Below are 12,070 nucleotides of genomic sequence, written 5' to 3' on the forward strand. Positions count from 1 at the left end.
TCTTTCTGCTTTTGTTTTTAATAAATAGACTGACACTTGACATGTATTTTTCCAAGGTTTAGTTGCAAGTATTAATGTATTAATACAAAGCCTTTTGAAATGCTCTGATAAAAGGTCCCATGTAAACAGCAAACACTGTTGTTGTTTATCTCATTATGTGCATTTTGTCTACTGGCCTCTGTCTTTCAAGACTGAGACCTGCATTTTGTATTTGAAGATGTTTCTTTTCAAGATGGAATATAATTAAGATATGTAATATCAGGAAGTGATTTCATTTTTCTACTAAAGAATAATTTCTCTTAAATAAATGACATATCCCTGAGAAAGTGAGTACTTTTTGTGTATAACACTTCTGATTTGACTAGTCGAGATCTCTGTAAAATTATCCATGTAAATCTCAAGGTCAAATTACCCAGGGAGTAAAAGCTGACTTCTTATGGACCACTTAGGAGACTGCTGGTTTTTCACTGCCAGCAGATTATTTTTTAAGTCATCTTCTTCCTTTATTTACGACTGTTAGTTACACACACATACCACCCCCACACACACACACCACATACACATACATGTCTCTCCCTTTAACATACCACATAATGGATACTATGTGATAATTTCAGAAAACAAACAATTTTCTGCATATTAAGCATTTATTCAGGGAAATTTGAACAAAATTGCCTGACATTTTTAGAAGGCATGAAAGTGACTCTAGTTTATATTATATATTCTTGGGATGATGGTGGTCTCAATCAGGGGCATTTGTGAATTTCTGTCATTTTTGGTTGCCACAATTTCGGGGTTGCATATGGTATCTAGTGGGTTCATGGTTACTGTTAAACATCCTACAATATACAGGACAGGCCCCCAACCCCTCAACAGTGAATTGTGAATTGCCTGGTCCAAAATATCAGTAGGGCCATGCTTGAGAAACTTACAGGCTACTCTTTATATATAATAGAATTTTTAAGATTCATCTTCAACAATCAGGGTTCTCCTGGGTTTTGTGCCTCCTGTTAATCCTTCATCCCCCTGGGTCTCTTTACAGTATGGCATCGTGGGAAGAACAGGAGCTGGAAAAAGTTCCCTCATTGCTGCCCTTTTTAGGTTGTCAGAACCTGAAGGTGACATTTGCATTGATGACATCTTGACAACGTATATTGGACTGCACGATTTAAGGAAGAAAATGTCAGTTGCACCTCAGGTAGGCACAGCAGAGCATTCTCACATGTTCTTTTTATAAGGCATTTAAGTTTAAGTGCTTTAATTTGATTTTTTTTCAAATTAAGTGAATGAGGTGATTATTTTTTTCCCAATAGAGCATATTTTTAGCAGAAGGTATTTTCAACAGACACTTTCATAAGATACCATGTTTCATTTTTTTGTTCATTTGTCAGTTTTGTGTGCGTGTGATTTAATAACTTACTGAGATAGATTTCTGGACTCAGACTTCCTCAGTTTCCATAGTTTTATCTGCTGATAATCACATAATTCTGAGAAGGATAAACTGTTTGTTTAGTGCTGGAGAGTTTCCTGTAGGGAAACATAAATTTTATTAATAAGTGTCTTACAGATGTAATTTTACTGTAGGAAATAAGGATATCTTTTCAAAGGTGATTATCTCCTTGGAGAACTTTCTGTGAAATTGTGGGGCTTTGAAAAGTATAGGCTATATAGATGCTTTGGGGAGATTTTGATGATTTAGCTATTAATGAATAATTTTCACCTGGGAGGCAAGACAGACTAGTGAGGAAGAGCAGGGGACTCAGAATTCTGTTCCTATGAACCTCAGTTTTCTCTGTCTTACAAGGCAGCTAAGAGTATCAGCCTCTTAAACTGTGGTGAAGACAAAATAGGTCGGTGAGTGTGAAGTGCTTCATGTAGACCCATATGTCCCTGTTGTGATGGTGGAGTATTGAATTGGCCATCTCTTCCTGGGCTCTGATTCTTTTGTCTTCTTCTTCTGAAAGAAGTATAACTTTCAGGGAAAGTTTTGGAGACTGGACTATGTGCACAGTAGATACTCCTATCATTCCTTGTGGTTCATTCACTCAATATAATTCTGTGATATATACTGTGAAATTACTATCCTCCAGGTATATAGCCAAGGGCAACATATGCCCTGTGTCCTTATATATCATCTTGTCCTCTGCTTTGACAGATTTGTGATTTCTTTTAAAAAATTTGAGTTTTTACTTATATATTCGGTAATCACCTGCCCATCAAAGGAAACTCAGTAAAATACCCTCTTGAGATGAGGAACAGAGAAGAGATGAGAAAAAAAGAGCCAGGCAAATGTGCTTCCTGGAATGTGGGTGTAATGTGTCCTGAAATACCTGTTTATCAGGAAGTATGTACAACGTGGCACCCAAAGGAAGGCGAATGTGGACTTGGGCTACCTACCCATGGCCTTTAAAATACCTGAAATTACTCTAAGTAGTTTTGAAACCAAGATATTCTTTTCAGACTCTAGTGAATGCCACCTCACACCCCTTAAGATGTCTGCTATCAAAGAAAAGAGAGAGAAAAGAATAAAATGACAAGTGTTGGCAAGGATATAGAGAAATTAGAATCCTTATTCATTGCTGATAGGAATGTAAAATAGAACAGCCACTATGGAAATCAACTTGTTGGTCACTCTGAAAAATTAAAGATAGAATTATCATATAACCTAGCAATTCCACTTTAGAGTATAAACCCAAAAGAATTGGAAGAAAGGTCTTGAAGAGATACTAGAACATACATGTTATATAGAGCATTATTCTCAACAGCAAAAAGATGGAGGCACCCAAGGGTCTATTGACATATGAATCAACAAACAAAATGTGGTACATATGCATACAGTTGAATATTATACAGCCTTAAAAAAGAAGAAAATTCTAACACATGCTATAGCACAGATAAACCTTGAGAAAACTGAGTTAAGTGAAATAAGCCAGTCACAAAGGGCAAATATTGTATGATTCTACTAACAGGAAGTACCTAGAGTAGTAAATTCATGGATACAGGACATAGAATGGTGGGTGCCAGGAGTGGCCAGGAGAGGGGAGTTGTTGTTTAATGGGTACAGAGTTTCAGTTCTTCAAGATGAAAGATCTGTCACTGGATGGTGGTGATGGCTGTACAACAATGTGAATGTATTAAATACCACTGAACTGTGCATTTAAAGTGGTTAATCTAGTAAATTTTATGTGTATTTTACCACAGTTTGAAAAAGTTTTTTCAAAGGTATCCCTTTCAAGAAAATGGGAAGACCTTTTTAGAACATTCAGTCCCGATATTTAAAGATTTCCTCTGGCTGTTAGATTTATGACTTGTTGTTACAGTAGAAAATAAATGAGCTTAGATTCCTTAGCTTTAGGTTTTGAGGGCCTAGAGGAGCTATCCCACGTTGAAGGTCAGGAAGGGCGGCGGTGAGGAGATACCCCTCGTCCAAGGTAAGGAGCAGCGGCTGCGCTTTGCTGGAGCAGCCGTGAAGAGATACCCCACGCCCAGGTAAGAGAAACCCAAGTAAGATGGTAGGTGTTGCAAGAGGGCATCAGAAGGCAAACACACTGAAACCATACTCACAGAAAACTAGTCAATCTAACCACACTAGGACCACAGCCTTGTCTAACTCAATGAATCTAAGCCATGCCCGTGGGGCAACCCAAAACGGGTGGGTCTTGATGGAGAGATCTGACAGAATGTGGTCCACTGGAGAAAGGAATGGCAAACCACTTCAGTATTCTTGCCTTAAGAACCCCATGAACAGTATGAAAAGGCAAAATGATAGGATACTAAAAGAGGAACTCCCCAGGTCGGTAGGGGCCCAATATGCTACTGGAGATCAGTGGAGAAATAACTCCAGAAAGAAGGAAGGGATGGAGTCAGAGCAAAAACAATACCCAGCTGTGGATGTGACTGGTGATAGAAGGAGCGTCCGATGCTGTAAAGAGCAATATTGCATAGGAACCTGGAATGTCAGGTCCATGAATCAAGGCAAATTGAAAGTGGTCAAAAAAGAGATGGCAAGAGTGAATGTAGACATTCTAGGAATCAGTGAACTAAAATGGACTTGAATGGGTGAATTTAACTCAGGTGACCATTATATCTACTACTACGGGCAGAAATCCCTCAGAAGAAATGGAGTAGCCATCATGGTCAACAAAAGATTCCAAAATGCAGTACTTGGATGCAATCTCAAAAACGACAGTATGATCTCTGTTCGTTTCCAAGACAAACCATTCAATATCACAGTAATCCAAGTCTATGCCCCAACCAGTAACGCTGAAGAAGCTGAAGTTGAACAGTTCTATGAAGACCTACAAGTGCTTTTAGAACTAACACCCAAAAAAGATGTCCTTTTCATTATAGGGGACTGGAATGCAAAAGTAGGAAGTCAAGAAACACCTGGAGTAACAGGCAAATTTGGCCTTGGAATACGGAATGAAGCAGGGCAAAGACTAATAGAGTTTTGCCAAGAAAATGCACTGGTCATAGCAAACACCCTCTTTCAACAACACAAGAGAAGACTCTACACATGGACATCACCAGATGGTCAACACCGAAATCAGACTGATTATATTCTTTTCAGCCAAAGATGGAAAACCTCTATACAGTCAACAAAAACAAGACCAGAAGCTGACTGTGGCTCCGACCATGAACTCCTTATTACCAAATTCAGACTTAAATTGAAGAAAGTAGGGAAAAGCACTAGACCATTCAGGTATGATCTAAATCAAATCCCTTATGATTATACAGTGGAAGTGAGAAATAGATTTAAAGGCCTAGATCTGATAGATAGAGTGCCTGATGAACTATGGAATGACTTTCGTGACATTGTACAGGAGACAGGGATCAAGACCATTCCCATGGAAAAGAAATGCAAAAAAGCAAAATTGCTGTCTGGGGAGGCCTTACAAATAGCTGTGAGAAGAAGAGAAGCAAAAAGCAATGGAGAAAAGGAAAGATATAAGCATCTGAATGCAAAGTTCCAAAGAATAGCAAGAAGAGATAAGAAAGCCTTCCTCAGTGATCAATGCAAAGAAATAGAGGAAAACAGAATGTGAAAGACTAGAGATCTCTTCAAGAAAATTAGAGATACCAAGGGAACATTTCATGCAAACATGGGCTCGATAAAGGACAGAAATGGTATGGACCTAACAGAAGCAGAAGATATTAGGAAGAGGTGGCAAGAATACACAGAAGAACTGTACAAAAAAGATCTTCATGACACAGATAATCACGATGGTGTGATCACTGACCTAGAGCCATACATCCTGGAATGTGAAGTCAAGTGGGCCTTAGAAAGCATCACTACAAACAAAGCTAGTGGAGGTGATGGCACTCCAATTGAGCTATTTCAAATCCTGAAAGATGATGCTGTGAAAGTGCTGCACTCAATATGCCAGCAAATTTGGAAAACTCAGCAGTGGAAAAGGTCAGTTTTCATTCCAATCCCAAAGAAAGGCCATGCCAAAGAATGCTCAAACTACCGCAAAATTGCAGTCATCTCACATGCTAGTAAAGTAATGCTCAAAATTCTCCAAGCCAGGCTTCAGCAATACATGAACCATGAACTTCCTGATGTTCAAGCTGGTTTTAGAAAAGGCAGAGGAACCAGAGATCAAATTGCCAACATCTGCTGGATCATGGATAAAGCAAGAGAGTTCCAGAAAAACATCTATTTCTGCTTTATTGACTATGCCAAAGCCTTTGACTGTGTTGATCACAATAAACTGTGGACAATTCTGAAAGAGATGGGAGTACCAGACCACCTGACCTGCCTCTTGAGAAATCTGTATGCAGGTCAGGAAGCAACAGTTAGAACTGGAAATGGAAGAACAGACTGGTTCCAAATAGGAAAAGGAGTACGTCAAGGCTGTATATCATCATCCTGCTTATTTAACTTATATGCAGAGTACATCATGAGAAACTCTGGACTGGAAGAAAGACAAGCTGAACTCAAGATTGCCAGGAGAAATATCAATAACCTCAGATATGCAGATGACACCACCCTTATGGCAGAAAGTGAAGAGGAACTAAAAAGCCTCTTGATGAAAGTGAAAGAGGAGAGTGAAAAAGTTGGCTTAAAGCTCAACATTCAGAAAACGAAGATCATGGCATCTGGTCCCATCACTTCATGGGAAATAGATGGGGAAACAGTGTAAACAATGTCTGACTTTATTTTTTTGGGCTCCAAAGTCACTACAGATGGTGACTACAGCCATGACATTAAAAGACACTTACTCCTTGGAAGGAAAGTTATGACCAACCTAGATAGCATATTCAAAAGCAGAGACATTACTTTGCCAACAAAGGTTCGTCTAGTCAAGGCTATGGTTTTTCCTGTGGTCATGTATGGCTGTGAGAGTTGGACTGTGAAGAAGGCTGAGCACTGCAGAATTGATGCTTTTGAACTGTGGTGTTGGAGAAGACTCTTGAGAGTCCCTTGGACTACAAGGAGATCCAACCAGTCCATTCTGAAGGAGATCAGTCCTGGGATTTCTTTGGAGGGAATGATGCTGAAGCTGAAACTCCAGTACTTTGGTCACCTCATGTAAAGAGTTGACTCATTGAAAAAGACTCTGATGCTGGTAGGGATTGGGGCAGGAGGAGAAGGGGACGAAAGAGGATGAGATGGCTGGATGGCATCACTGACTCGATGGACGTGAGTCTGAGTGAACTCCTGGAGTTGGTGATGGACAGGGAGGCCCGGTGTGTTGCGATTCATGGCGTCGCGAAGAGTCGGACACGACTGAGCGACTGAACTGATCTCTGAAATGGCCACGTGAGATTAGTTAGTAGAACTAAACGGCATGTCTGTAAAGTCCTTTCATATCCTTGGAAAAAAGCTTTAGAAACATGCCCTACATTATTTCAAAGCTTCTTAATAGAAAAAAGTTGTATGCTTGTGTACATAAAATAATTCTGTAAATAAATAATATGAGATGATTCTTGGCTCTGCAAATAATATTTGGTAGCACATCTGAGCAAAAACTAAGCATACCTTGACATCAGCATGTTTTGGTTCTGTTCTGTTGGTTTCCATCCTTCCTTTGAGCATGTTCTAGGTACACACTCCAGAGAGTTTACTTAGAAAATAGTGCTAAGCTTTGTGTCCATGTACATTCCACTTTATATGCATTTGTCTCCAAGGTGTAGTGTTGGTTGATTAAAGAGAGAGAATCTGGAGAGAACTTGCAATATGCAAAGGTTCCCAGGAAACCATTCAGGAGGCAGACAGGGCTGGAATGTTTAAGAGTGTAGGCCAGTGTCAACATGACTCACAGTTTTATTCCTGCTCTGCCTCATATGACTGTGTTGCCTTGATGACGTCACTTGGCTGCCAAGCTTCAGCATTCTCATCCTTAAACCAAGTCTGAGAATCATTGCCACACAGATTTGTTATGAAGATGTAATTGGATGAGATAATGTTTGTGTCCATGTCTGGTTCTTGGGAAAGCTCAATCATTAGGAACTGTAATTATTCATAAGGATCAGGGCACTGGCCTGTGGGTATTATTTCTGTTTAAGTAAAAAGACTAACACATTCTGGAGTGACTTTACTCTTTAATTTCTGCTTATGTATTCATGGTCCTTGGTGATTTTCTTTATATTTATGGTTACAATATAAACTAAGTTGTTTATATAAATATAAATAGTAAAGCAAATAAACAAAAAACAAACAAAAAATAAAATAGGAATTTTGGGGAAAAGTGTAACAGAGAAATGTATCTAACATTTTCCACCAAGAGCAAGAAGACAGACTAACATTTTGTGCTTTGATTTCTGGCACGCCTCCCACCATGTCTTTCCTGACCACTGCCTTGTACACACTGGTACTTTCTTAATTTAACACCAAGACCTCTGGCCTTTTCTCAGCCCTCCACACTCCCTTGACTATTTTTTCCCCTCTCTTTCAGGACAGGGCCTATATTTCTCATTTCTGTTCCTTTAGTGCTTGTGACAGTCCCAGAGAAGTTACATGTGTATTCATAATCCCTTGTTTGTAGAATCATTAATACATTTTTAGCCCCTTATCCTATCATTTCTTGCTTAATTTTCACAGTTCTGGTGTTATCCTTACCTGACAGATTTAAAAACTGAGGAACTGGGAGCTTATCCCACTTACAGTAAGGTGCAGAGCCAGGTTTCAAATATTGTGTGTGTCTGATTATTTTTTTAAACTGAAGCATAGTTGATTCACAGGGTTTTAATTGTACAGCAAAGTGGCTCAGTTTTATATGTTTTACATGTGTAAAATTTTATATAAATATATATTTATATATATATTATATGTGTGTATATATACACATATATATATTTTACAGATTCTTTTATCATAGGTTATTGCAAGATATTACACACAGTTCCCTGTTCTATACAATACATCCCTTTTATCTATTTTGTATATAGTCATGTGTATCTATTACTACCAGGTTTCTAATTTATCCCTCCACATTGCTTACATCTTTTGTAGCCACTAGATTCTTTTCTTATTGCAAAATTCAGACTTAAATGAAGAAAGTAGGGAAAACCACTAGACCATTCAGATATGATATAAACGAAATCCCTTATGATTATACAGTGGAAGTAACAAATAGATTTGTGGCATTAGATCTGATAGAGTTCCTAAAGAACTATGTATGGATGGAGGTTTGTGACGTTATACAGGAGGTGGTGATCACAACCATCCTCAGGAAAAAGAAATGTAAAAGGGTGAAATGGTTGTCTGAGGAGGCCTTCCAAATAGCTGAGAAAAGAAGAGAAGCTAAAGGCAAAGGAGAAAAGGAAAGATATACCCATCTGAATGCAGAGTTCCAAAAAATAGCAAGGAGAGATAAGAAAGCCTTCTTCAGTGATCAATGCAAAGAAATAGAGGAAAACAATAGAATGGGAGAGAGATCTCTTCAGGAGAAGGCAATGGCACCCCACTCCAGTACTCTTGCCTGGAGAATGGGAGCCTGGTAGGCTTAGTCCATGGGGTCGCTAAGAGTAGGACACGACTAAGCAACTTCACTTTCACTTTTCACTTTCCTGCATTGGAGAAGGAAATGGCAACCCACTCCAGTGTTCTTGCCTGGAGAATCCCAGGGACGGGGGATCCTGGTGGGCTGCCATCTATGGGGTCACACAGAGTCGGACATGACTGAAGTGACTTAGCAGTAGCAGAGATCTCTTCAAGAAAATTAGAGATACCAAGGGAACATTTCATGCAAAGATAGGCTCTATAAAGGACGGAAATGGTATGGACCTAAAAGAAGCAGAAGATATTAAGAAGAGGTGGCAAGAATACACAGAAGAACTGTACAAAAAGATCTTCATGACCCAGATGATCACGATGGTGTGATCACTCACCTAGAGCCAGACATCCTGGAATACGAAGTCAGTGGGCCTTAGGAAGAATGAGCAAAGCTAGTGGAGGTGATGGAATTCCAGTTGAGCTATTTCAAATCCTGAAAGATGATGCTGTGAAAGTGCTTCAGTAAATATGGCAACAAATATGGAAAACTCAGTAGTGGCCACAGAACTGGAAAAGGTCAGTTTTCATTCCAATCCGAAAGAAGGGCAATGACAAAGAATGTTTAAACTACTGCACAATTGCATTCAACTCACACAATAGCAAAGTAATGCTCAAAATTCTCTAAGCTAGGCTTCAACAATCCATGAACTGAGAACTTCCAGAGGTTCAAGCTGAATTTACAAAAAGCAGAGTAACCAGAAATAAAACTGCCAACGTTGGTTGGATCACAGAAAAAGCAAGAGAATTCCAGAAAAACATCTTTTTCTGGTTTATTAACTACACCAAAGCTTTTGACTGAGGATCACAACAAAATGTGGAAAATTTTTCAAGAGATGGGAATCACAAGCCACCTTAAATGCCTCCTGAGAAATCTGTATGCAGGTCAAGAAGTAACAGTTAGAACGGGACATAGAACAACAGACTAGTTCGAAATTGAAAAAGGAGGACATCAAAGCTGCATATTGTCACCCTGCTTATTTAACGTATGCAGAGTACATCATGTGAAATGCCGACCTGGATGAAGCACAAGCTGGAATCAAGACTGCAGGGAGAAATATCAGTAACCTCAGATATACAGATGACACCACCCTTATGGCAGAAAGTAAAGAGGAACTAAAGAGCCTCTTGATGAAAGTTAAAACAGATAGTGAAAAAGCTGGCTTAAAACTCAACATTCAAAAAAATAAGATCATTGTATATGGTCCCATCACTTCATGGCAGGTAGATGAGGAAACAGTGGAAACAGTGAGAGACTATTTTCTTGGGCTCCAAAATCACTGCAGATGGTGACTGCAGTCATGTAATTAAAAGACACTTCTACTTGGAGGAAAGACTATGACAAACCTAGACAGCATATTAGAAAGCAGAGACATTACTTTGTTGACAAAGGTCCATCTAGTCAAAGCTATGGTTTTTCCAGCAGTCATGTATGGATGTGAGTGTTGGGCCATAACGAAGACTGAGTGCTGATAAACTGATGCTGTTGAACTGTGGTGTTGGAGAAGATTCTTGAGAGTCCCTTGGACTGCCAGGAGATCAAATCAGTCAATTCTAAAGGAAATTAGTCCTGAATATTCATTGGAAGGTTTGATGCTGAAGCTCCAATACTTTGGCCACCTGATGTGAAGAGCTGATTCATTAGAAAAGACCCTAATGCTGGCCAAGACTGAAGACAGGAGAAGGGGATGACAGAGGATGAGATGGTTGGATGACATCACTGATTTGATGGACATGAGTTTGAGCCAGCTCCAGGAGTTGGTGATAGACAGGGAAGCCTGGTGTACTGCAGTCCATGTGGTTGAACAGAGTCAGACATAGCTGAGGGGCTGAACTGAGTGTGTTTTCTATGTGTGTGAGTCTATCTCTGTGTTGTAAACAGTTCATTTTTATCAGTTTTAAGATTCCACATATGAGTGATCTCATGTGATGTTTGTCTTTCTCTGTCTGACTTATTTAATTTAGTCTGACAACCTCTGGGTCCCCATCCTTGTTGCTGCGATTGGCATAATTTCATTTTTGTATGGCTGATAATATTCCATTGTATGTTTGCATATGTGTGTATATCCCACATCTTCTTTATTCATTCATCTGCCATGGACATATCTTGGCTATTTTAAGTACTTCTGCTGTGAATACTGGGATACATGTATCTTTTTGAATTAGGATTTTTGTCTTGTCTGGATATATGCTGAGGTGTGGAGTTGTTGAATCACATGAGATCTCTTTTTCTGTTTTTTTAAGGAACCTCCACATTGTTTTCCATAACTTCACCAGTTTACATTGCCACAAACAGTGTGGGAAGGTACCCTTTTCTCCATACCCTCTCCAGCATTTATTATTTGTAGACTTTTTAATGATGGCCATTCTGCCCTGTGTGCAGTCATACCTCACTGTCATTTTGATCTACATTTCTCTAATAATTAGTGATGTTGAGTACCTTTTCATATTCATATTGGCCATTTGTATTTCTCTTTGGAGAATCTCTAGGTCTTCAGCCCATGTTTTGATTGCAATGTTTGCTTCTTTGATATTGAGCTGTATAAGCTATTGTATATACAGAAATCTCTTGCCTTTATATAAACTAAAACCAAAGTATCAGAAAGAGAAATTAAGGAAACAATCTCACTAGCCATCATGTAAAAGGAAGAAAAAACAACACTAGGAATACCTAAGAATAAACCTACCTAAGAAAACAAAAGACCTATTGTCCAAAACTATAAGACGCTTGATGAAAAAAATCAAAGACGATACAAACAGATGGAAAGATATACTCTGTTCTTAGATTGGAAGAATCAATATTGTTGAAAAGGACTATTTACAGATTCAATGCAATCCCTATCAAATTACCAGTGGCAGTTTTCACAGAACTAGAACAAAAAAAGTTGTTTTTTTTTTTTTTAATTTGTATGTAAACAGAAAAGACCTCAAATAGTGAAAATGGTCTTGAGAAAGAGCAAAACTGGAGGAATCACAGTCTCTGACTTCAGACTATACTACAAAGATACAGTAATGGAAAAGGTATGTTACTGTCACAGAAACTAGACACATAGATTAGTGGAACAGGATAGA

General features: G+C 38.9%; 1 protein-coding gene across 3 annotated transcripts in view; it reads left to right on the forward strand.

Moving 5' to 3' along the window:
• LOC520016 (ATP-binding cassette sub-family C member 4) overlaps window positions 1-12,070 on the forward strand; it is a gene marked incomplete at its 5' end in the record, with an annotated part of 147,345 nt that overhangs the window by 106,077 nt on the left and 29,198 nt on the right. For all 3 annotated transcript variants that reach the window (XM_010810929.4, XM_059884439.1, XM_024989070.2), the window contains 1 exon segment: window positions 1,043-1,198. In XM_010810929.4, the coding sequence (XP_010809231.4) occupies window positions 1,043-1,198 (156 nt within the window).

The sequence above is a fragment of the Bos taurus genome, unplaced genomic scaffold, assembly GCF_002263795.3.
Source record: "Bos taurus isolate L1 Dominette 01449 registration number 42190680 breed Hereford unplaced genomic scaffold, ARS-UCD2.0 Leftover_ScbfJmS_1899, whole genome shotgun sequence".
In the NCBI taxonomy this organism is placed as follows: domain Eukaryota; kingdom Metazoa; phylum Chordata; class Mammalia; order Artiodactyla; family Bovidae; genus Bos; species Bos taurus.